The sequence below is a fragment of the Spermophilus citellus genome (assembly GCF_964194105.1).
Source record: "Spermophilus citellus genome assembly, chromosome: 9".
In the NCBI taxonomy this organism is placed as follows: Eukaryota; Metazoa; Chordata; class Mammalia; order Rodentia; family Sciuridae; genus Spermophilus; species Spermophilus citellus.
The window spans coordinates 11,019,617-11,045,621 of NC_138191.1; the positions used below are offsets into that span (position 1 = coordinate 11,019,617).

General features: G+C 47.6%; 1 protein-coding gene across 3 annotated transcripts; it reads left to right on the plus strand.

Moving 5' to 3' along the window:
• The first annotated feature begins 7,982 nt into the window (after window positions 1-7,982).
• On the plus strand, window positions 7,983-17,710 carry SLAMF8 (SLAM family member 8). Of its 3 annotated transcripts, XM_081308106.1 has the most exons (5): window positions 7,983-8,385; window positions 11,134-11,460; window positions 14,485-14,790; window positions 14,870-14,977; window positions 17,006-17,710. In XM_081308106.1, the coding sequence occupies exons 1-5, from the start codon at window positions 8,295-8,297 to the stop codon at window positions 17,068-17,070; spliced, it is 897 nt and encodes a 298-aa protein (XP_081164232.1). In that variant the 5' UTR covers window positions 7,983-8,294; the 3' UTR covers window positions 17,071-17,710. The 3 variants fall into 3 exon arrangements, with proteins under 3 accessions (XP_081164232.1, XP_081164233.1, XP_081164234.1); XM_081308107.1 differs by lacking the exon at window positions 14,870-14,977; XM_081308108.1 differs by lacking the exon at window positions 11,134-11,460.
• The last annotated feature ends 8,295 nt before the right edge of the window (window positions 17,711-26,005 follow it).

Here is a 26,005-nt window from a genome sequence, read left to right on the forward strand (position 1 = left end):
CATCCCAGAAGACTGGTCCTGGGGCAGGCAGCTCTGTAATGAATTTTAAGCTGCTGCCAAGAACCATGAGTGACCACAAAGCTAAGGAGCCTCTCCGAGGTTCAGCAAGACCAAGGTCAGCCAGGAAAGTTTCTGGCCCAGATACATCATAGAATTCTTGACAACGGGGCCCAGAGCCCTCCAGGTACCAAGGACTCTGCCTTTACCTGCAGCCCCATTTCTGTTCCCAGCCCTTCCAGTTCACCAAAGACAGAACTGAGGCTGGCCCAGAGCCCCTGTGTGAGCCCCTTACTGGTTTAAAAAGATACGTGGTTGTAAAATGCATTCTGTTAATAGAAATACATCAATTCATTTTGTATTGTTCATCGTTGTCCGTCGTTTGCAATGCCTGACAGTGTGGTTTGGTTTGTTCAAGGAGTTCGCACTTCTTGATTCCTGAGAGTGGTCAAGGGTTAGTTACACTTGTTCCTCCAAGGCCCTGGCCTGGCTTCATAGGCTTCTGCTGTTGGAATTGCAGAAAGCGAAGTTCATCTTACAGATGGAGACTACACCAGACCCCCACCTTCACTACTTGTGAAGGAGGCATCAACTTTATCAGAGAGCTCTGGGCTCTTACATCTGAGCTACTAACTCCGTGTCCCTGGGACAAGCAGCATTGACATCACCTGGGAGCTAATTAGGAAGGCAGCCACCCAGATCTCCTGAATGGGAATCTGCATTGCAACAAGATCTCCAGGTGATGTGCATGCAGATTAACAAGATAGATTCTGGAAGTACATCCACTCACTCATCTCTGGGTGCTAAATTACCTGTGGTTCTATTCCAAATGAAGACAGAGAGACTTGGAGCTAGTAAGACAACCCATGCTAGCATTTTTTTTTACTTCTATCTCCTTTCCCCCCTCCCTCCTCCCACTCCATCCTCTCAACATCTTCTTCTTCCTCTTCCTCATCCTCCTCCCTATCTCTCGTTGCCTGTCCAGAACACACTCCCCTTTTTGAACAATCAGAGATCCTGCTGGGAGGACAGAGGAGCACAAGCCAGATAATCTAGAAGCATAGGGTCTTCGTGGGTCAGCTGGGATGCACCCCCAGAACCCCAAGCCCTTGCCACACCCTCTATGGAAGAATCAACCCCTTATAAAAAGCCCAAAAGGAGCACATGTCAGGTCATGAAGGGAGACACCGATGATGGGGAGCAGGAAGGAACCAGCCCTTCCCGTTGACCCATAGACCACAGAGCACCTCCTTCCCGAGGTGTTCTGCCTTTCCCCACCCTGCCCACAAACAGCAGCACTACACAATATGTGACTCCCCCAAACTGGTGCCAGTCTGTAAATTGCTTTTTTTACTAGTTCAGGACAAGATAAGCAGAAAAATTACAGCAAGAATTGAGAAACTTTTATAGCAATCTGACAGAGTAATTTTATGTTTGTTTAACACAATCATAAAAAATTAGGGCTCGTCTTTTGTATGCATGTCTTTTTTTTATTTCATTTTTCTAGTAATTTGCTTTTATTGTATTCTACACAAAGTATAGGTCCACAATGGATTGGAAATATAAAAGAAAAACGGGTTCTTCCGTGCTGACGGGTCAGAAGCCCTATCTACACACCCACTCATGGGTCCTCTTATTCTCTCACACACACACTCCCCTGACCTGGCTGCTCAGACACTTGCTCTCTCTCCCTAGAGTCTCTCCCCACCTCCAGCTCTACTTGCACAGCTGACAACATCATTTTCCCTTAGTTTAAAAAAGAATGAAATGGAATTTTTCAAAATGAACCATTACAAAGAAAACTGAAGCAGGGTGGGGGTGGGGGTGGGGGGGAGAACACAGAGAAAGTAGAGTTTTCAGAGACGCACGCTTTTCAGCCCAGACTCTTGCTGGCTTGTGGGTTATCAGCACACCAGCCTCCCCACCCAAGCCCCGTTCCCAGCCTCAGCTGTGGGAATAGGAACCTGTTTCTGATCCTGGAGGATGCTGGGGAGCAGGCCAGAAGGGCCCCGGGAGAATGGGACATCCACAGTTCTCTAGGGACTGGACCCTGCTGATACTGAGGAAGGGCAAAGAGGAGACCGGAAAGCGCTGCCTGCCACAGGCTCCAGACCACAGTGGTCAGGATCCATCCTCCTCCCTGCCCTCTCCAGGCTGTGACATATTCTTTTTTCTCACCAAGTCAGAACCAAATGCAAACACTTTTCTGAGTGAGTTGGCTGTGACTTTTCTAGAGATCTGGGATGTCTGAGGTCCCCTTACCTAATGGACAAAGAGAAAGGAAAGTAGAACTCAGTCAGTAGCTGCTTGAGGGTGGAGAGGCACCCTGGACATGCTCCTTAAGGGAAAGACAAAGAAACGCACAACTGGGAGCCTCGTATCGCCCTCTAGTGGCCCTCTCCGGTAGTCAGGGACTTACACACCCGGGTCCACCGAGGTCTGACCCACCCCTTGGACAACTTCATTGTTAGACACAAGCAGAAAACGGCCTCCTAAACCAAGAGTGGCACATGCATTTGAATTTCTTCAATTCCAGGTTTGTTCCTTTAGATCTGGCTAGGAACTAAGGTCCACTAAACAGTTCTGAGTCTTTTCCTCTTTGTATTAACTTTGGCAGAGTTGACTACTGACAGACTATACAGCATGGAAAGAATCCAGGGTGGGAGTATTTTATGTGCTGCCGCATATTCTGGAATACCTGCAGCTGCCCAGACCCGGAGTCATTGACAAGTCGGCTCCTACAGCAGGCACTGCTCCCCGTGCCTATACTCAGAGGAATTCTTCTCTTGGTCCCTGAAAGAACAACCTTATGTTCTACTTGTTTCTGGAATTCCTTCCCACGCAGGGCACAGATCAACAGAGATGGCTTCTTTTTTCTTTGGTACATGCTCACTGTCATCATCAGCATGAGTTCCTGACCTCACGGGGCTTACACAAGCTCCATGCTCTATAAATGTTTGGTGCATTAGCCTGCACAAGACGGGAATCAAACAACTGTTTGGTGAAGGAGCAAATGCATGAATGAGCCTCCAGTTTCCCCTCTCTACCTCAATAAAGCACGATTGTGGCTTCGTTTCATCTTAATCAGCCTCCCCTCGCATCTCTGGGAAGGTGCATCATTGCCTCAAAAGCAGAGCAGACCTAGAGCTGCAGGGCCCTCATACCTCCATCCTGCAGTATTTCGTCCCACTCACTCTTTCTCCTCTCTCTTAGGTTTCTCCCACTCCAGCTGTGTACAATATGCCCCTAGTTCATTAAAGATCCATTAATTCTGCCTAATTTCAGGAGAGAAAGAATTGGAGTGAAGCAGAAAAAGTATATTTTAGACAAAAAAAAAAAAATGAAGGAAGAACAGAGATTCAGGGCCACACCAGCCCTGTCTCTCAGGAGCCAAGGCACATCCATTGCACACCTGCAGAAATTCAGCAACAGTAAGTCTTTCTAAGAAAAGGCAGAGGCTCGGCTCCTTCCAGGGTGTTCTGCCCCAAACCCAGCTTTCTCCCCACAGCTGCCTAAACTGGCCATCTGGGAGAGGCTGCAAGGGTCTGGTTGCTTGTTTGAATACAGATCATGCAGGTGGGCTTAGGTGGTATTAAAAAGCAATACTTCAAGCTGGGCAAGGTGGTGCATGCCTGTAAGCCCAGATACTTGGGAGGCTGGGGCAGAAGGAATCCAAGTTTGAGGACAGCCTAGACAATTTAGTGAGACCCTGTCTCAAAAAAAAAAAAAAAAAAAAAAAAAAAAAAACAGGGAGGGTTGGAAATGTAGCCATGGGGTTCAATCCCAGGTACCACAAAAATCAAAACAAAACACTTCAATAAATGAGGTTAAATGACCTAATTGGCTGTGATTAGCAATCCACGAATGGGGGCAGCAATCCATCTAAATGCACTCTGAGGAGCTGAGTAGGGGAGCTGGGCTTTACAGGCTGAAAGGGCGGAAGAAAACAGAAACAGGGAACAAGATGGAGGATTGGTCATCTCAAAGTTCCTCTCCTGATAGGGCTAAAACTGAGGCGACTTCCTTAGATGCAAGTAACTGGTCCCCTTCTGATTGGCCGCTGTGAATTTCTTGGGTTTTGAAAACTCGCCTATTTAAAGTCCAGTGTGATTACATGGCACCTGGCGTGAGGGCCTCCATTCTGGTTTGGGTGGTCCGTTGGGACTGATGCTGGAGTTCAGTCCAAAACACTGAGTCCCTTTAGGATCCACCCAGCAGTGGCGTTTTACCTGTTCCCTCAGTCCTCAGCCCATCCAACTCCTCAAAACTGCACCCACTCCCCATAAAGCCCTGTGTCCTTCCCTCTGTGTCCCCAGCACCTAGCACCTAAGTAGATGCTCAACCCCCTCCCTGACTCTTAGCTCCCCGGGCAGCCTGCTAGATGGGTCTCTCCTTCTTCAACAACTGTTCTGACTCCTTTCCAGCCTTCCTCCCCTTTCTCTCAACTCCGTAAGCACCACTTCTTCTTTTTCCTTCTCTACCTCTTCCCACAGGGAGAAGCATGGCCCCATTCTGCCCTCAGAGACAGAGGATGGAATATGTGCAGCTTGGTGCACTCTCTTCCAAATTCTACAGGCCTGAATCTCTGCACCAAGTGGCTCCAGGTTAATGGTCAAGTTCAGGCACTGCACAGTTGTTTGGTCATGGTTAACACCTGCTCCTTCCCACCCCACCCCTTGCCTTTTCCCAGCCAGCAGTGGAGGTGGGCTACTACTGGTGGGGTGCAGGCTCCTCCACAAGGCAGATGGAGCTATTCCTCTGGCCTCTGCAAGCGCAGACTCCACCTGACTCTGGCTTCCCAGAAAGGCCCCAGGGAGGTGGAGTAGCAGCCCTGACTGCCAGCTGCTCTCTTAATTAAGGAATGCGGGGAGTGGCCCCTTTGAACTTACTAGCTAATTTGCTCCAGCGCACTCCCCCCTGTGGCTGGGTAATTAATGTAGTGTGAACTAGTGATTAGCAGTAGTAGGAGAACCAGCCTGCTGCAGACTTAACCCTTCCCTGCATCTGGGCAGCAGCATCGCCTCTCTCCAGCTGTGGCTCAGGCTTTCCCTTTGGACCGGATATTTTAGAGACCTCACTCATCCTCCTTCCCCTCCGTTTCTGCAAAACACCTGTTAAGGAAAGGGGCTCTGGGTGAGGGGAGAAGGGAGGGGACAGGTCAGGGGACCACAATGGACAAACAATTCTGCTACAAGGGACAATGATTGCCTGCTGTCTCCTTGGAAGGAATTCAGGATCTCGTTCCAAGCTTGCCCCACTCTTGCATCCCTCCCAGTCTCTCCAGAATAATTCCATCCAGTTTGACAGATGCTTGGAAGGCATCCCCTCTTGGAAAGCCTGTCCTTGGCAACAGACAGGCTGCAGAAATAAAGTAACTCAGCCCTGCTTTCATGGAGCTCCCAGTCTGGAAGCAGAGATTCAGAGCAGGGGGCTACCCAGCCTCAAACACACCTTTATCCCATCTGGACGGTTTTCACCTCTCCCATCTCTAGCCATTTTGTAGCAATGACAATGTTTGAGTGCTCACTGTGTATATGCAAGAAGCATTAGAAACCCTTACAGGTGTTCACTGGCAGCACTAAGAAGTACATGCTATGATCAGCCTCCATTCAGCAGATGAGCACCTGGAAGCCAAGAGGTTACTTTGTGCATGATTTTAGAGCCAAGATTTGATCCCAAGTCTAAACCTAGAGCTTGAGCTATTATCCCACCCTCCCTCATCCATTTGTACCCTTAAGACACCTCGGACACCAGCCCTTCCACTAAGCCTTCCCAAGCCTCCCACCCAGGCGGGGGCAGGCCTGTGCCCTCTGGCTCCCAGAGCATCCCGTGCACACTTCTAGCATTATTCTTGCCACATTGATTGTAATTATTGGGTTACATATCCCATCTCCTCCTCTAAACTCTGAACTCCTTAAGGGCAAGGACTAAGCCTTTCATCTCTGTGTCCCCAGCACCTGGCACCTAAGTAGATGCTCAATAAATGCCAGATGAATGAATGATAGAATTGACAATAGAGTCATAAATGATTCCCCTCCTTTGGCCTCTATCCTACAGCCAGGCAGCTTCCAATTCTTCCAGGACTCTCCTTCTGCCTCAAACCCAGCTTTCTTTCCACTGCAGACATTTCCTTCCTACTTCAGACCCTTCTCCTTTACCAGGACCATCATGACAGGCTGTTCCGCAGGCTTCCCTGTCTCTTCTTTCTCTCCCAGCCTGCCCTGTACTCAGTCCTCTCACTGGGAAGTTACCCCAGCCCAAAACAGACAGTCCCCTGCCTCTGATCAGTGCTTCTCATAGCATCTCCTCAGTCCACTGGCCACACTGTCACCTAGAGAAGAATGTTTGTTAGAACCATAGGTTCCTGGGCCCATCCCCGCCCACTGAGCCAGGATCCCTAAGAACCCAAGTATTGAACAAAAGTGAGAACCACTGACGTCCAGAATAACTTAGCCCACTACTCAAGGCCTCTTTCATCTAATCCCTCCCTTTCCACCCTTCCCACTACTGCTGATCACTAGTTCACACCATCCTAAAGTATTCCTCCTGCTGTCCCTTGGTGTCCTCGGAGCCTACTTGGTACAATCCCACGGCCACGTCTTTGCACGCTCTACTCTCCATGCTCATGGCCGGCGCCCAACCTTTGGCCTTCCCCTTTTCCTCTTTCTATCTAAATAATGCCCGTTTTCAAGGTGTCGTTCGAATTCTGCCTGTTCGGGAAGCATACCCTGTGCAGATGAGTGGAGACCCCTTCCCGCTCCCTTCTGCAGCACTGGCTTTGTGGATGGCCATTGGCACAGAGCAGTGCCTCTCTGCCAGCAGGCCTTGGCCTTTCCTGGCATTTCTGTTGCTACATTTTGATTGTGAGAATCTGAAGGGCAGGAATTCTGTCCCACACACTGTATGCCTCGTTTCTGGCTGACTTCAAAGTATGGTCACAGGCAATGTGAGTGACAGGTCACAGACTAGACAGGACGAGACTTACCCAATGAGCCTCATTCGGGACAATCAGGACCCTTCCCCAGTGGTAGCAACTTGGAGAGCCTTCCTTGAGCTGGGTGTAGTGCTGCACACCTATAATGCCAGCAACTCGAGAAGCCAAGGCATGAGGATCACAAGTTCCAGGCTGACCTGGGCAAGTTAGTGAGACCTTGTCTCAAAAAAAAAAAAAAAAAAAGACTGGAAATGTAGCTCCATGGTGAGGTACCACTGGATTCAATCCCCAGTAGCAAAAAAATAAATAAAAATAAAAATTCCCACCTCCACCAGGGTTATCAGAACGCCCTTTGTGAGAATTATAGGGCTTACATAAAACCAAATGAGGACCTGTGTCTAGAATTCATTTGCCCATTGGTCAGATTATAGCCTCCCCTTTCCAGTACTAGAGATAGAACCCAGGGTGCTCTACCACTGAGCCGCATCTCCAGTTGTTCTTTTTTTTTTTTTATTTCAAGACAGGATGTCACTAAGCTTCCCAGGCTTGCCTTGTGCTTGTGATCCTCCTGCCTCAGTCTCCCAAGTACCCTGGAATTACAGGCATGCACCGCTGCATCTAGCTTCATTAGACCTTAAACATCTATAATGCGCCAAGCCCTGAGGGGAGTAAAGAAGTGAATCCAAGATCTTGCTGGCCAAAGAGCTCATGAAAACCAGAAAACTGATACAACCCACATGCTAAGGGAAGAGTGGGGTACACATAAGGGCAATGGAGAAGGGGTTCTCCCTGGCCTTGGATCGTGGCTGGCCTTAGAATCATGCCCAGCCTGCAAGGGTAAGTGGAACAGCATTCTTGGTAGAGTAAAAAATAAGACACATGGAAGTGTGAAAGGAGTGGTTCTGAAAAGAGGTAGTTCTAGCTGGGGAGGCCAGAGAGCAGACGGGATGTGGGCGGCCAGACTGGAGAAGACAAACAGCCTCTCCATCTAAGCCAACAATTCAGTCTTTATCCTGAGGGTGGCAGAAGTCTAGGAAAGAGAAGAGAAGCAACTTGGTAGAAACTGCAGTTTTGAGGGCTCTCCGTGGGTAGGTTTGGATGCAGGAAATTCTGGTAACAGCAAGGGACACATGAGCTTGTGCAGGGGTGTTTGCCATCACGCATTAGCCAACCATGTGCACAGGAAAGAGCCTGGTTTACAAGAATCGGCTCCTGAAGACCCAGCGAGGCCGGCAGCCAACTTCCACTTTACTTGGGATGTTTTCACTTTCAGGGCATCTTGTTCTGAGTCAAGATTCCTCCTTCTGAATGTGGGACTTTCCAGAAGGACCGCAGCTCCTTCCATGCATCCACTTGGCCTGGGATGTGCTGGATTTTGGTTGTCGAAGGAGTTCTCCTGCTTCTCCGGAGAAGGATGGCCATGTGCTTCCTGTGGAATCTGCTTCTCTGGGAAGGTGAGTGGGACAGGTGGATGGCTTGTCCTCAGAGAGCTGAAGGCTCCTCCCCAGCTGTGCTGGCCAGTCCAGGCCCCAAGCCAAATGTGAACCTAGGAACCGGGGAGAGCTAGAGAAGAGCAAGCACAGCAAGTTCTTGAGCGACATCAAATGCTAGGCAGAGACAAAGAGATCTGGGTGGGAAGAGGTGGCAGCACTAGGACCATCGGAATCCTGGAGATATGAGCTATTTGTGGCCCAGAACAGTTAAACTGAGCCAGTTGCACTTCTGGTTTGGAGAGAAAGCTGAATGTGGGAACGTTGAGGCTCTGGCAATGTTAACACATGAGAATTCTATATACCATCTGGAGAGAGAAGAAGGCCGGGTAGAACAGGGATCCTTACAAACTGAGAACTGTATTTCCAGCTCCATGTGGGAAAACTGGGGTCCCTGAAGGCCTGGGAAAGGGGAGGTGGATACTGAGTAAGAGGAAAGGCAAGAGTCAGTTAAATAGGGTCCATGTGAACTTGAGGGTGGCCAGCAGTGGTGTGGTATTGGAATGGCTGAGATATGGGTCTCACCGGGAGCAATCCCTCCATCAGTCTGATGCCCAAGTTCCCCTCCTTGGTCAACAGGTAGCCAACATGACATTGGTCAGATCCTGCAGGGCCAGGGATGGGAGTCATGGGGTGTGGAAGAGATCAAGTCTCACTGTTAACATCAGAGACTCACAGGGACTTTGAGACTGTTTTGTCCAGTATCCCCACCTAAGTTCCTGGCCACAAGAGTTCCAAAGGCCCTGCAGATTCCTTCAACACTTCTAAGTATATGAGGGAAATCATATCTTAACCCTCAGAAGAGCCTAACTCTTCAAGGATTCACAAAATTTTCAAGTCAATGAACATGTGAGGATATTATCCTAGACTTTGGACATGTGGATATTTTAAAAATAATTTTTGTTTATTTTTGCACATGCTCAGCAGATGCTGTACCACTGAGCTACATCCCCAGACCTTAAATGAATTTTTAAAGGGCTCTCTGTGACAAAAGAGATCAACCCCAAATGATCTGGTACAGCCCCCTTGTTTTATAGGCAAGACCACCAACACTTAGGAAAGATGATGTTCTCAGGTCAAACAGCTGATTTATGGCAGAGCCAGGACTGGATAGAACCTAGGTCTTGATTGACATCCAGTGAAATTCTATCTGTATGTAAAGCCATCTCCAGTAGGGATAGAGGTGATTTGGGCCAGTAGGCCAGTGAGACGGTTGAAGGACAAGATTTACTGTAGCCAGCAAAGTGAACATCCATAATACATCTCCTTAACCCAATTCCCATCACTTGGGTGCATTACACATGTGTCCTTATTCTGCTCTGTACCCCAGGGGCCACCGCTGTGCCATATAAAGATCAGTCTCCAGCAAATTCAGTATAGTTTAACAAGCTTCTGCTATAACCTGGACCAGGTGGGCATCTCAGGTGCAAAGATGAAAAAAAATGATATTGTCCCAGCCCTGTGGTGCATGCCTCTAAGACCAGCTCGTGATGCTGGAGCAGCTGGGTCACAAGTTCAAGCCTAGTTTGGGCAACTTAGCAAGATGCTGTCTCAAAATAAAATAACATAAGAATGGCTAAGTATGCAGCTCAATGGTAGGGTACCCCTGGGTTAAATCCCCAGTACTTCAAAAAAAGATGTTGTTGCCCTTGGAGAACCCATGGTCTGGTGGACGATGTTGATCAGAAAGAGAAAATAATAATAAAAGGACAAGGTTAGTCAGAGTGCTGATCCCTGACCACTGTGGAAAAGGGCAAGTAGCCTGCAGTGAAGTACGGGGAAGGCTGGAAGAGGCAAGGACATTTCAAGAATGAACAGAAATAAGCCAGAGGAGACAGGATGGAATCCTACTGCTGTGCCAGGCACAGGTCAGTTTACAACAAATTCAGTACAATGTACTGAGCTTCTCCACAGCCTGGTCCTAAACAGGGAGGGCATTGTAAGCACAAAAATGAAATAATAATAATAATAATAATTACTTTAATTTATCCCGCTTCTCTCCAACCCCATGGCTCTATCTCAGTTCAAGTTTCCATCACAGCCTTGAATGAATGTCAACAGTCTCAGTCTCACCCCTCTGCCAGTGTTGGAGTGACTTCCTAACCATGTCACTCTGCTGCTTAGAACCTGAGATCCTTGCCCACCCCCATTGCTCTACAGATAGAGCCCCAATTCTCATGCTGCTTTCAGGAGCCAGCTGCCCTGACAACTCTGCTGTGTCATTTCCTGCTCCCCTGCAGAGAGCCACTTTCAGTTCCCCAGGACACTTGCTCTCTCCCTCCAGCCCCATGAGCACATTCTTCCTATAATACTTCCCCTTCCTTTCTAGACAGCCCTCCTCTTGACCTGGCTGGTTCAGGTTCCTCCTTCAGGTCTCAGTTTACCTATTTCTTCTCTAAGCCCCTCAAAGCTGGGCGAGGGTCCCCGATCACCCTACCAGTGTTTTCCTGGGACACCCATTCTTCCCACCTTGGTACTTAGCACAATTTATTTTAATTACTTGCTTCTCTGTCTTCTCTGTGAGCTCCTGGAACGCAGGGCTGAGCTTCTCTTCCTGTTCAGGGATACCAGATCCCTGCAGAGTGCACTCTCAATGGAAGAGAAGGGAATGTGGGTGGGGGATCCTAATTGGCTCCAGAGCAGCACAGCTGCATGCAGGAGTGGGATGAAGAGGATTTGCCAGCAGACTGACCAGGGTCTCTGTTTTTCCAGCTCTTATTCCCATTGCAGTTATTGGTGCTCAAGTGCTGAGCAAGGTGGGGGACTCCGTGCTGCTGGTGGCCGAGCATCCTCCAGGCTTCCAAGTCCGAGAGGCCATCTGGAGATCTCTCTGGCCTTCGGAGGAGCTCCTGGCCACGTTTTTCCGGGGCTCCCTGGAGACTCTGTACCACTCCCGCTTCCTGGGCAGAGCCCAGCTGCACAGCAACCTCAGCCTGGAGCTCGGGCCCCTGCAGTCTAGAGACAGTGGCAATTTCTCTGTGCTGATGGTGGACACAGGAGGTCAGGCCTGGACCCAGACCCTGCAGCTCAAGGTGTATGGTGAGTGTATCTAACACTGACTCCCCCACACCCTTCCTCCCACAAAACACCAGACAGGCATCCTGAGCTGCAGGAGCTGGGGAGAGCTGGGTTCCAGAAACCATGTTGCTAACTCAGAGAACAGCTGATCCCCAGCTGTCATATCTAAGAGAATTCTCCAATACTCCCAGGTGAGCTCCTCCCTGGAACGGCAGGCTTGGACACAACGCTTAGCCTCCCTAACCTGCACCTTTCTTGTCCATAAAGTGAGCATTTTGTGATATTACCATGTATAACGCCCAAAGGGTGAAATGCAACGGCACTTACAAAAGTATCTAGGACACAGCCTGACCTATCAATTCTAAGATGTCATCATAGATTACAAAATATGCCATTATTTTATGTACCACTAGGAAGGAAAAGAAAGATGTTCTTCTATACTAAACTATGACACAGCAGGGTTTTTATTTGTAAATTAAATTCAAATTAGACTAAATACAAAGTGTGGAACAATTTTCTTTTCCTTGTTTTTTTGTTTTGTTTTGTTTTGAGACAGAGTCTTATCAAGTTTCCCAGACTAACTTCTGCCTCACTGTCTCAAGTCACTGGAATTAAAAGTGTGCACTCCTGTGCCCAGTCAGCCCTACATTCATATATATATATATATATATATATATATATATATATATATATATATATATATATATTTCCACCCCCCAGTACTGGGGATTGAGCCCACAGGTGCTTAACCACTGAACCAACCATTCCCAGAGACCTTATTTTTCTTTTCTCTCTTTTTTTTTTTTTTTTTTTTTGTAATCTTGAGACAGGGTCTTGCTAACTTGCTGAGGCTGGTCTTGAATTTGTAATCCTCCTTCCTCAGTCTCCCAAATTGCTGGGATTACAGGCATGTGCCACTACACCCAGCTGCATTTCTTAAAAGAGGTCTTTTAGTCTCAGTCATACATCATTGTAAAACAGATTATTTTGAAATTTAAGAGCTAGCCAGGTACCAGGACACACACCTGTAATCCCAGCCACTCAAGAGGCTGAGGTAGGAGGATAACCACTCACAAGTTCCAGGCTAGCCTGAGTAACTGAGCAAGACCCCATGTCAAGATTAAAAATAATAATAATAATTAAGAGGTGCAGTGACTTGAAAGGCTGAGGGAAGAGGATTGCAAGTTCAAGACTAGCCTCTGCAAGTTAGTGAGGCCCTAAGCAACTCAGTAAGACCGTGTCTCAAAATCAAAAATAAAAAAATGTGCTGGGGATACGATTCAGTGGTTAAGTGTCCCTGGGTTCAATCCCCAGGACTGAAAACAAAATAAAAAGAAAAGAAATTGGGATGCAGGGAGGGGTTTCAGATTTAAGAATCGACAATAAGAATAGAAGCTGGGAAGAGGGAAACAGAGAGGGAAAGGCCATAAGCAAATTGGGGAGGAGTCTCAAACCGCAGTGATGGCTGTCCGGTGGTCCTCTGGCGACCCATTCGGGGTGCTGATGTGAAACTGGAGTGATTTTCTGGAGACGCAAAGTTCTGAACCAGGTCGCACATCTTGGGAAGAAAAATACTGGGTGTATTTCAGCGCCCTGGTGACCCTGTTAGCCCAGTGCCTTCGTGCAGTGAATAACTTAGACAACCACGCAGGCCTCCCTGGGACCTCTCCCCCATTCCGAGACTCAGCTGCCACACATGTGAAATGAGGACATTGAATGCCATAATATACATGCAGCACCCACACCACTAAGCTCTCAACTGCCTTGTTCTCAGCATCTGAATTACAGATTTTAAGGAAATTGCTGTTTTATTGCTTCCAAATACATAGCGATTAGAACTAATTGCAGGAAGCTGCCAAGCCTCCGTCCTCGGGAGCTCTGCTTTGACAATAGATAAGAACGATTTGAATTAGCAGATCAGTTACTAGAAATGTCAATGGGTGTTTCTACTGTGCCTGATCGTGTTTGGAAGCAGCTTGTCCTCTTAAGTGGTGTAAATATCCCCCCTGTAATCTTTGTTTATACTATTAGTGCGCCTAGCAAATCATTTCTTTTTTCATATCACAAATCCCACCAGATTGAGTTGGCATTAATGAGGTTTTACTCTGCTTGACTCTGGAATGCTGTCAGAGACTGAGCCCTCCTGTTGTTTCCAGAGTGCTCTCCCACTGGCCCCACTGCCACAGAGATTCAGGATTGACGCGTCAATCTATATAGGAATGGAGAGCCGCAGCTTGGGACATGGGGACACTGATTTGTTCCATGGCCCAGGTATCAAGCATCTATTTGACAGCACGGGAGAGAGAAGGTTATCGAGATAACAAGACGGAGCCCCTGCCTCTGGGCAACTCCTTCACAGCATTTTGCACCCTTGTGATTATTTGCTTAGTTATTCATAATCACTTGTCAGACATTGTCTTCCTCACCAAACTACAAGCTCCACGATCTAGGCATGGGCTCACTTTCTTGCCTGACTTAAAGGCTTATCATCTCCTGTTGGCAGACCGACACATTATAAGACAGGTGCTACAAAAAAAGGTTGGGGGGAGTTATACAACGTGCTTGGAGATACCTAGCACCAAATCTAAAATATCAGGGGTGGCTTCACAGTCAAGGCATTCAGCAATGCGTCCAAGCTGGGCTTTGAAGGATGTGTAGGAGTTTTCTGGGAGGACAAGAACAAAAAGCATATATATATATATATATATATATATATATATATATATATATATATACACACACACACACACACACAGATGATCCATGCGGAAGCAGGAAAGATACGAGACAACGTGGCCTGTTTAGGAGAACTGCAAATTAAATAGTGTGGGCAGAGAGGGGCAGCAGGAGGTACAGCAAAAAGGTTGACATGAATCATTTCATGAAGAGTTTTGGTGACTAAGGAATCGGCTTCTGTTCTGTGGGCAGTGAAATGCCAAACAAGAACAAGAGAGGCCTAGCGAGAGGAGCCACCCAACCCAGCCAGAGCCCAGACCTGGAGCCCCGCCCGGCCTCCCTGTAACCTGCTCTTCTGTTCTTGCGCAGATGCGGTACCCAGGCCCACGGTTCAGGTGTTCATTGCTGTAGCAGGGGATGCTCAGCCCCTCAAGACCTGCCAGGCCTTCTTGTCCTGCTGGGCCCCTAACATCAGTGACATCACCTATAGCTGGCGACGGGAGGGGACAGTGGACTTTGGTGTTGAGCCACAGAGCCTCTTCACAGACGGACAGGTGCTGAGTGTTTCTCTGGGACTAGGAGACAAGGACGTGGCCTATTCCTGCATTGTCTCCAACCCTGTGAGCTGGGACTTGGCCACAGTCACCCCCTGGGAGAGCTGCCATCACGAAGCAGGTAAGTCATGGGCCTGTGGTCAGTGGGGAGGGATCATAAAGCATAGAGCCCACCTCTGACCCTACCCCTCCATGTCCAGCACCAGGGAATGCCTTCTACAAGGATATGTTACTGGTGGTGGTGCCCATCTCGCTGCTTCTGTTCCTGGTTGGTCTCTTCTTCGCGTGGCACTGTGGCCTCTGCTCAGGTAGGGGTCCTGCTGGTGCAGGAGACGGGTGGAGGAGGTGGACCTACTGGGGAGAAGGGTGAAGGCTGGACCTTCTCTACTTAGGCTTCAAATGACCTGTCCCCCACCTCTCCTGCCTTATTTCTTGGTCCTCTCTACTTCATACTTTGGTCTCCAACCACATTGAGCTACTCAAAGTGTCTTCTTGATTTTGTTTTTGGTACCAGGGATTGAACCCAGGGGTCCTCAACTGCTGAGCCACATTCTCAGCCTTTTATTTCCTATGTTGAGACAGGGTCTGGCTCATTTGCTTAGGGTCTTACTAAGTTGCTGAGGCTGGCATTGAACTTGCAACCCTCTGGCCTCAGCCTCCCCGAACTGCTGGGATTACAGGCATGTGCCACTCCCCTTGTCCATTTGACTAATTCCCACTCAGTCTTCAAGGTAAGGATGTCCAGGAGGACTTCCCTGACCACAACCCTTCAGCCCCACCATCAGGTTGGTTAATGTCCTTTCTTTAATCTCCAGCGATTACCCCCAATTATATAACTAATTATACTTGTACCCCCAACACACTGAATTCTGAGCCCTTTAAAGGCAAAGGCTGGGGTCACCCATGAGGCCTGTCCGGTGCTTCCTAGAACACAAGCAGTTTTAGTAAATATTTGTCAAGGGAAAGTATGGATGGATCTCAACCAACCCCCTTCTGAAAGATGACTCTCCCTGGCCAGGAGCTGATAAGGCCACCTTCTTCAGAAAAGGAAGGAATAGAAAATTCTTGAGATCAGAAAAGTTTCTGGGCTCTATATCCAACTTAGCCTCTGCCTATCCTTGAAAGAACTAGCAAGACTGACCTGGCTTCCTGGCCATTTCTATGCCAGGTGGCCTGAGCTTCCTGGTCACAGAGTCAGCAAAGAAGGAGCACAGAGATCTCCTTATGGTGGGTGTGTTCTGGAGCGCCAGAGTGTTGGCCCAAGCACTGAGAGCAGGAGCGGGTGTATGTGACTGATTCCTGCTTGTCCTTCCCCTGGGGTCAGGAAAGGCAGGGGGAACAGCTGAGGCTGCACTCTGCCTGCAGGCCCTGTCTACTAGGGGGAGGGTCTAGCCCTGGCCCTTTGCCCCCAAGAGGCCTAAGGATTTATGGAAAGACGGTTGAAACCAAGAGAAGAGCAACCCCCTCTCCCCCAATACTGAGTATTGAACTGGGGAGCACTCTACCACTCTGCTACACCCCCGGCCATTGGAAATTCTACTTTGAAATAGGGTCTCACTAAGTTGCTGAGACAGGCCTTGAATTTGCAATCCTCCTGCCTCAGCTTCCTGAGCTGCTAGGATTACAGGATATACCACCACACCTAGCAAGAGCAGTTTTTTTAAAAAACAGCTTTATTGAGATATAATTCGCACAGTGCACAACTCACTGGCTTTTAGTCTATCCACAGAGTTGTACAGTTATCACTACACCAATTTTAGAACATTTCCACTACCCCAAAAAGAAACCCATAACCCCATCCCCCCATTCCTCCCACAGCCCCAAGCAACCACTAATCTACTTTCTGTCTCTCTGTATTTTTCTATTCTGGACATTTCATACAAATGGAATCACATTGTGTGGTCCTCTGGGACTGGTTTCTTCACTTAGCCTAATCTTTCAAGGTTCAGAAAAGAGCAACTTTGGTTTTGACAAGGGATAAAGAGGACCTAACCACCTGGGATAGTGGAGAGACTCCACACAGGGAGTTCAGAGGCTGGTCCTAAGTCTACCATGTGGCCTCTGGTCATTTAACCAGGTCCGTCCATCACAGCCCTAACTTCCCATGGCTTCTACAGCTAAATATATGGCACAGGTGCACATCAAGATTAGACATTAAGAAGAACGTCCTGTACCTTAAGAGTCTCCTTTCCCATCATTATGGAAGCTAAGGAGAGATGTCCCTTTGCCCAAGGTGACCTTGTGACAGAAAACAGAATTCGGAGCCCTGGGGCCAGACCAAGTATGCCAGATTCTAAACACGAGAGGGGTAACTTTCTTTCTGATCTCCTCACCAGGGAAAAAGAAGAGGGACACCTGTACTGACCGAGTGGCTGCAGAGACAGAGAACCCCCTTGTGTAGAAAGTGCCATAAGAGACAATAAAATCTGACCACTGGGTCAAGAGGAAACCCCCTGTCCAAGCACATGATGCGCCCGGGACACAGCTGGTACCTGGAAACCTTCAGGGACCTTCTACCTCCTATGACATTCCTGGAACAGCCTGGGCAGCTGTCACACTGGCAAGACAGAAAGTATTGGCATAAACTTCGACACCTCTCCCTTCTATCTCCTCACTGTTCACGTCCTGGCTCTCACTGCTGGACAAGATGGGGCTAACAGGATGTTCCCTCAAGAACACCAGGAGGCTGGGAGTGGTGGCACACAGCTGTAATCCAACCACTCTGAAGGCTCAGGAGGATTGCAATGTGAAGCCAGCCTGGGCAGCTTAGCAAGACCCCGACTCAAAAAGAACGATAATGAAAAAGGCTGAGGATGTGGCTCAGTGGTAGAGCACCCCCGAGTTTAAACCCAATACTACCAGAAAACAACGACACGGGACGTTCTCCGAGATCACACGGACACAGATTATTCAAGACACTCACCATTCCCCAAAGAACTGCCTCCAGCTCTGGTCCTGGGCTCTAAAAGACATTAACAGGGGCTGGGGTTGTGGCTTAGTGGTAGAGCGCTCACCTCGAACGTGCAAGGCCCTGGGATCGATCTTCAGAACCACACACAAATAAATAAATGTATAAAATATATATATATATATATATATATATATATATATATATATATATATATATAAATGTTTTTTTAAAAAAGGCATTCAGCACTTGAACAGAGAAAATTAATCACACACTACCAGTTCCAGTCTAGCCTCCAGCCCGATACTTATTATTATTAAAAGAATAGGGTCTCAAATAAGTGAAGCTGAGAGGTGGGGGACAAGGATTTCTCTTTCTGGCCTGAAGAACTTTTAGGTTCACGGCCCCTCAAAAATATTTTGCAGTTGAGGTTGACTAAGAATGGTTGACATGCCATATGATTGGAATGAAAGCTATTTGGCTGGTAACATCTTATTAATAGGCATCCTCACCACCTCCATTGACCTTCATCCCTCTTTCAGGATCTAGGGGAGGAGGGGCAGAGTGTATCATTAAGGTCTCTCCTCACTCTCTAACACAGTGTCTGAAAATATATACTGAAATACTGAAAAGGTATGCTGAATTTGCCTCAACCAATAGGAAGTTCTTGCTCAACTTCCACAAAAGCAGCTCAGCTCAGGATGAGTCTTTCTGCCTGAGACTTGGAGTGAAGATCCAGGAAAAGCTACAGAGAAGGAAAATTATGGAGCGGAGGGGTGCTGAGGCGTTTTAGACTCTACCATTTTCCTTTTCAGATGCAAGTGTAGAAAAGCTACCCAAGTTCAAGGAGAGAGACAAAGATCCCACCATTCAATGGGAGGCTGTCAAGGTCACCTTGACATATGGAATAGAAGATGTTATTGTGGCCATCTTTGGAAAATACATTCTGCTACTGAGTAGATCTGTCTGGAAAAGCTCTGGGCTGTTTATTGCCACCAGAGAGTGGGGGGAACTTGAGGAGCTAAACTTACCCCCACCCCCGAATTAGTAGCTAATAAAATTCACAGTCAACTCCCACCCAAATGTAACTAGATTTTATTCTGAGTCTCACTCAAGTCTTGATAATAGAAAGGAAGGAGGTGTTGAAAGAATAGAGGTAGATTTTGAATATTTACCCAGAGTGGCTGTGATCTCTCCTCTAGGGTGTCAGTCCTGTCTTAGGACCTTCTCTCTTTTCCCTGATGCCTTGACTTTGCACAAATGATCGGTAAAACGGGCTCCCTCCTCCACTCAGCTGTTCCTGGATCTTTTTAGAGTCCCCATGATTTTCACCTGGATTTACCTAATTCCCATCCATTTCCTGCACCTACTTCTTTCCTATTACCTTCCACCTAAGCCCACTGCACAGTGTACATGCCCCTGGTTCTGCCCTCGCTTGCTACTTAGAAGCATCCCTCATGCCTGATCACTGAATTGCACAAAACTGGCCTGACCCTAAAAATGATGTAAGGAAAATAAAAGCCCAAGATCTAGCCATGAGCCAAGGTTGGTCCATGGACAAAAACACACACCACTCCCCACCTTTCCTCCCTTCATCCTAGAGTCTCAACTCAGATCAGAGCACTTGTGAATGGGGTGGGGCCCACGGTTCTTCCTCACAAAGTGACTCTTAGCAGCCTTGCCTACACAGTGATTTTGCAGTAAGCTGCACCAGGGCCTCTTTGAACAGATCCACGCTGCTCGAATAAACTAGCGTACCCACCCCCAGTGACTCACTTGTCAACCAGTAGACTTATTAACCTTCCATTGAAAAAACACAAAGGGTTTCCATGAGACCAATTTTTGTGCTCATAAGCATTGAGATTGATGCTTTAAAAGTGACAGCATCACAAATAGGAATTGAGGGTTCCACACATGCTGGGTGCACTTTGAGCACCGGCGGGGGCGGGGGCGGAGGGGGGGGGGGAGGAGTCACACTTGGGAACAAAGAAAAGCCTTTGCCTACAGGGAGTTTGTTTTCTATTACCATATAAATAAATGAGCAAGTCTGTGTTAGACTGTTGGCTTGTTCTGTGAAGAAGAATAAGGCAGAGTAAAAGGAGAGGGAATGATATGCTGGGGACAAAGGGTCCATCTTAGGTAAGGTGTCACTTTCTGAAAAGGTGACAGAGGCCAGGGAAGTGAAGAGGTGGGCAGAAAGTACTCCAGACACAACGGAAAATGCAAAGGCCCTAAGTAAGAAAGGTCAGAGTGGCTGGGTTCAAACAAAGCAAAGAGAAGGGACGGTCAAAGTGTCCAGAGAGAGTCGGAGGTCACATCCCATGGAACCTTTCGGTCTTCAGAACACCCCTTCCTTCGGGTTTGGGTGGCAGAGAGACCCACCCCCGTCAGTTCAGATGTCAGGCGGCTCCCAGAATGACTTCTTACATCCTTATTTCCATGAGCTGTGTTCAGGGGCACAGGCCTGTAATCCCAGCCGCTCAGAAGGAGGCTGAGGCAGGAGGACCACAAATTTAAGGCCAGCCTGGGCCACTGAGTGAGAAACTATCTCAAAATAAATAAATAAACAAACAAACCACAAACAAACAAACAAAAAACTGGCTGAGGGAATAGCTCAGTGGTAAAGCACTCCTGGGTTTTATCCCCATTACAAAAAAAAAAAAAAAATACATCCATGTTTCAAGTAGGCTCATGATCAGACCAGAGCCCTCTCCAAACCTGCTTTTCCATTGTGTGTGTGTGTGTGTGTGTGTGTGTGTGTGTGTGTGGCAGGGGTGTACTACTGGAGATTGGACCTTGGGGCTCTAAGCTATATTCCCAGCCTCTTTCACTTTTTATTTTCAAACAGACTCTTGCTAAATTGTTCAGTCTGGCCTCAAACTTGCAATCCTCCTCGCTCAGCCTCGCAAATCTCTGGGATTACAGGCCAGTGAACTGCGCCTGGCTTCTTATTTTTATTTCACGTTATGTGGTCAGCCTTTGCACCTGTTCTTCTGTGCCAAGGACAAACACAAGCGCTGATCGGGCAAAGGGGTCATGTGACTTGATAGTGGTGAGAAGGGGGAAGGCCACAGTAAAGGCGTTGCAGAGAACATTTTTTTTTTCATTAATGAAGATATGAACACTCAGTGCTTTTTTAAAAAAGGAGAGTGGGGAGAGAGAAGGACAACAGCTGCAAACATTAATACCGTCTCTGGTGAATTTCCGCGTTGGTGAAGAAGTGGAAATACCTGTTCTGTCAATTGGTTCTTGGTTACTTTCTCATCTCTCAGAGAAGCACCTCCTACTTCCAGATTTGACTCCATGGCTCCCTGCACCTGCTCTGTAATGCAGCCTGAAGGAACAGCCCATAAAACCACCAAATATGACGATCCCTAGATCCAGGAAGCACAACGAACCTGGGTCCTGCTCTGGGGATCACCCTTTCAGGGAACACTGGAAAACTTAAGTGTGCGTGATCGTAATGGTGACAGATTTGGAAGTTTTATCCTATGAGAAATTATTGAAGAAACTGGTCATGTTTAACCTGGAGCAAAAAATTCAGAGGGGCATGCGTACTCAAATATTTGAAGAGCTATCACATAAGCCCAGACTGTGTAACTAAGTCCAATGGAGCATATCACTAAGAGGCAGATATTGACTCATATAAATAATAGGATATTAAAACTGAAAACTGGAAAGAATCTGTGGTTGTTCAATTCAAGTGGGGGTTTTGTGGTTTTTTGTTGTTTTTGGTTTGGGGTTGGTTTTTTTTTTTTAAGTATTTGGCACTGAGGGTGCTACCCCACTAAGCCACTTCTCCAGCCCTTTTTATTTTATTTTTTTTATTTTGAGACAGGGTCTTGCTAACTTTCCCAATAAAATGGTCTTGAACTTGTGATCTTCCTGCCTCAACCTCCCAAATCTCTGGGATTATAGGTATGTGCCACCAAAAAAAGCTAAGTTGTTTGTTTGCTTTCATTTCTTAGGTAGAAAACTGAGGCCCAAAGAGATGGCCACATCCCTAAAATTACATAATTAGTCAGTGGGAAAAGTCAGAATTAGCTTTAGTTTATCTCAATCAATCCAGCCTCTCACACTGTACCACACTACCAGAGAAGAACTTTCTAGCAAATGAAGTCAACCAAATATACAATTTCAATGAATGTTATACAATTTCAATGAATGTACCTAATTCATTCAGCTGTTTCATAAACATACTTAAGGAAAAACCATCTCAGAGCAAGATCCTATACTGAAGACTTTTCAAATCAGGTAGGAAGTTGCATTAGGAATGACAAATACCCAGCACATACATCCAGACTTTGGCTTTTCCAGGGCTATCTCAGATGCAACTAATTAATTATGACACACTTTTCCCACTGAGCCCAGATGTAACCCTCAAGTTACCCCTACCAACAAATTAAAGTTAGGAATCGAGATGAAAGCTATTAGCCATTCCTGCCCCAGACAATTCTTAAGATCCTTCCATTATTAAGAATGAATTATAAATTAAAGAATGAATGAACAGCCAGGCACTCGGATACACACCTTTAATCCCAGCCACTCAGGAGACAGAGGCAAGAGGATCACAAGTTCAGGCCAGCCTGGGAAATTTAGGGAGATCCTCTTTCAAAATAGAATAATAAAAACTGTTGGAGATGTAGCTCAGTGGTCAAGCGCCCCTTGGTTTCAACCCCCAGTACCAGAAGAAGGAGAAGGAGAATAAGAGTGAGGAAACATTTGTATCAGTCAAGCTTCTTTAACAGAAATCAACTCTAGTCTTAACTAAAGTAAATAAAGAATTTACTAGAAAGTTGTGGTAGCTCAGAGGCCCAAAGAAAATGCTGACCAATCAGGTCACAGAAAGGACAAAGCCAGAGACCCGTGGGGATGCAGACCCTGGGGCCTAAGTGGAAGTATTTTTTTTTTTCAGTTTTCTGTTCCCTGGCTACTCAGAGAAGATTCAGTTGCCAACAGTGAAGCTCGACTGGACTAGCTGGGACCACGGACTCTTTTTTTGTTTTTGCAGGGCGGGGGCGAGGGGTGGGGAATAGGGTAGAATTGTAGGACATCTTGTCAGAGGCAGCAGTTGGTTCAATAAAATAAAATACCAAGCCTAGCAGGCGGTGTGTGCCTGTGATCCCAGCTACTTGGGAGGCCGAATGGAGCAGGAGGACTGTAAGTTCAAGGCCAGCCTGGGAAACTTAGTAAGACCTTGTCTCAAAATAAAATTTAAAAGTGATTGGGGATGTAGCATAGTGGTAGAGGTCCTCTGGGTTTAATTCCAGTACCCTCCAAAAATAAAATAATGAAATATATTAAAAAAAAAAAGAAAAGTTTAAACAGAAATCTGTAGAACAGGAAAGGCATCCGTCTGTTCATTCAGTAAGCATTTGCTTACTAGGTAAGCACCTGCTAATTATCAGCATCAACAGAGTTTCAGAGATGACTAAATAGTAGTATCACTGTCCCTGTCCTCAAAGGGCTCATAGTCACATCAACAAATGATGCCAATCAGCAATCAGCCCCCAGCAGGAGCTCGCAGGCATATACTGTCCTGGGAGACCTCTGCCCCTGGGAGGGCCAACTGGGTCCCCAGGGAAAATGGTGAAAGGGCAGAAGCTTTGGATTAGGAACAAAACTTTCATTGACAGAAATTGAAAACGTACCTGTGGCCTGGTAGTCTCCTGGGGCAGGTCTTACCAGAGCAGCAGGGATTTCTTTAATCAGAGGTTGTCTTCAGCATCCCCGATACAAAGATGCGGTCTGCTCACAAGGGCTGGGGCTGGAGCCTGCTCCCAGGGTGAAGTCTGGCCTGCCTGCCTGCATGCACATTAGTGTGCTCAGTCCTGCCTGCCAGACTCTCCTGTTGGCCTTCAACCTGCACCCCCTGGCTGGGAAGGGTCATCAGGAGTTTTCCAAGGTTGGGTAAGTCGCTGAAACTCTGCCTAGATGGACAGAAAATGAGGAGGTCTGAGCTCCACCTGCTGCTCCCCACCTGCCCACTGGTCAGTCCACTCACCAGGTGCCCACCTTTGGTCAGCTTCACTGCAGGAGCTCAGAGCTCCAGGGTTCTCACTATGGTTCTCCTGACCAGGTCCGAGAACCATCACCCCCCCACAGTCCTTCCAGCCACAATCCCTGGTAGTCTGGCCTTCTTCCTTCCTTGCTCAGAAATACCATGGGATTCCCTTGCCCCTTATCAGTAACAATAACCCAACAGCCTAACCTTTCCAAAAATTCCTAACAATCCTAAACATACGCAGAGCCTTGATTTCTGCCAGCCCTGAACACCCATGTGCAGCATGTCTCTGAATGAGAACATGAGAGATGCAGATGGTGGAAGGACTGACCACAGGTCTGGCCACTCCAGGAAAAAGGACCAGAAAGGCAGGGGAGGACTGAGGCTCTCAGCTCACCTGCTGGCCTGAAGCTTGGACAGTCAGGAGATGATGGAGCTATCCATTACACGCCTGAGAGGGAATTCAAAACTGAAGGCCAAAATTAGCAGCCAGAGCCTCAGCCAATCCAGACAACAGCTAATGCAGAGCCTCTTCTCCGGGAGGCTGTGCCCCAAGGGACAAGCACCACAGGATGCCTGTCAGTCCTCGCCCTGTGCAGCTGTCTCTGAAGGCCATAAGCACAGAGAGCATCAACCTCACACCAAAGCAAGAAGGTGGCTGCTCTGGCTCGGGCTACAGAGGCCTGCTCTGGCTTTGCTCCACCGGCAGCACACCAAGGGGACACCCACCTGGTGCTCCCTCCCAACCTGATCACACTCCAGGAATCCAGGATCCTAGGATTTTCTCTCCAAATGGTAATTTGGGGACTCCTTGCCTGGATTCATACTCCAAAGATGGGCCAAACCACCTATTACCCTAAGGTCTGAGGATAGCTTTGAGGAGGAACCTGGATGAAGTCCAGAGTAGCCACATGAGTGGGCCCAAGGCCCTTCATGGTACGGGATGGAGATGTGGCTGGAAAGAGAAGAGGTCTCTCTTAGGGCCTGAAGCAAGGGACTCGTTTTTCCTACACCATCAAGTTTTGGTATGAAACCCCAAAGAGTCCAAGATTTCTGAATCTAAACTTGACCTTGCAGTTTATTTAAAAAAAAATTATGTAACAATTTGTTAGCTTGATTTATAATTATAAATGTTAAGGGCAGGCCTGAATATAAGGATTCATCCCCTGACTTTTTTTTTTTTAATATACTGAGGATTGAACCCAGGGACACTCTACCACCAAGCTACACTCCCTTTTTATTGTTTGTTTGTTTGTTTGTTTGTTTTGGATGCCAGGGATTGAATCCAGGAGTGCTTCACCACTGAGACACATCCCCAGCCCTTTTTATCTTTTATTTAGAGACAGGGTCTTGTAAGATCAGGCAAGGCAAGCTGTGACCAAAGGAGGCAGATTTAAAAAGGCCTCTGAACCAGGCTTTATTGAGATATCACTCGCTGGCGGAACTCCATCAGACCCACAGAGGGGGACAGGAGAAGGGTCTGAGGAGAAACCGCGTGGAAGCTCGACCGGACTGGACTTTTATGGGGCTTACAGCAGGAAGGGAAGGGCTTGGGACAGGAAAAGGTGTTTCTAGGGTCCCTTGTCCCACTGGAGTTGGTTGGGGGAACTGGCTAAGATCCAGGATTGGTCAGGAGACCCTGCTGATTGACAGGCATTATCCAGGAGATCCTGCTGATTGATAGGCGTTTCTGTCGGTACCTGATTGAAGTTTCTTTCCCACGAGGGCTGCTTTATCCTAAGTCACTGCCACTGACCTGACAGGTCTCACTAAGTTCCCCAGACTGGCCTTGAACTGACTATCCCTCCTGCCCCAGCCCTCAGAGTAGCTGGGATTACAGGTGTGCATCACCATGTCCAGCTTAATCATGAACTTTATTCTATCATAATTCCCATCTATCTCCTAAATCTGAGAACCCTCCAACCCCACCAATGACTAACAGCAACCCCCCAGTTCTCACTGCAGCTCAGGAGTAGCACAGCACAAGAGGGCTGAAGTCAAACTTGGGACAGTAGACCCTGATTTCCCAAAAGACTGAGCTGTCTATCCCTCAGGATTCATTCTCTCAGCCCACCTTTAATGAGCACCTACTAGGTGCCAGAGACATTGGGAATGCATCTGTCCATTAGACAAACATCTCTGCACGCAGGAAGCTTGCAATCAAGCAGGGAGAGACAGACACTGCGTGAATAAGCACAAATGTTTGATTTAAATTGTGCTAAGCTCTGTAGAAGAAAATAACTGAAATCCTTGAGCAAGAATAGCAAGGGGCACTGCAGGTGGTGATGCACACCTGTACTCCCAGCTGCTCGGAAGGCTGAGGCAAGAGGATTGCAAGTTCAAGGCCAAGCTGGGCAACTTAGCAAGGTCTTGTCACAAAATAAAAAATCGAAAGGGCTGAGGCTATAGCTCAGTGTAGAAAAG

Bases quoted from the DNA above. Each gene is read 5' to 3' on its own strand.
- SLAMF8 (XM_081308106.1), top strand. From the start codon at position 8,295: ATGTGCTGGATTTTGGTTGTCGAAGGAGTTCTCCTGCTTCTCCGGAGA. The intron at 14,791-14,869 runs GTAAGTCATGGG...CTCCATGTCCAG, and splicing joins GAGCTGCCATCACGAAGCAG to CACCAGGGAATGCCTTCTAC. The intron at 14,978-17,005 runs GTAGGGGTCCTG...TCTCCTCACCAG, and splicing joins GCACTGTGGCCTCTGCTCAG to GGAAAAAGAAGAGGGACACC.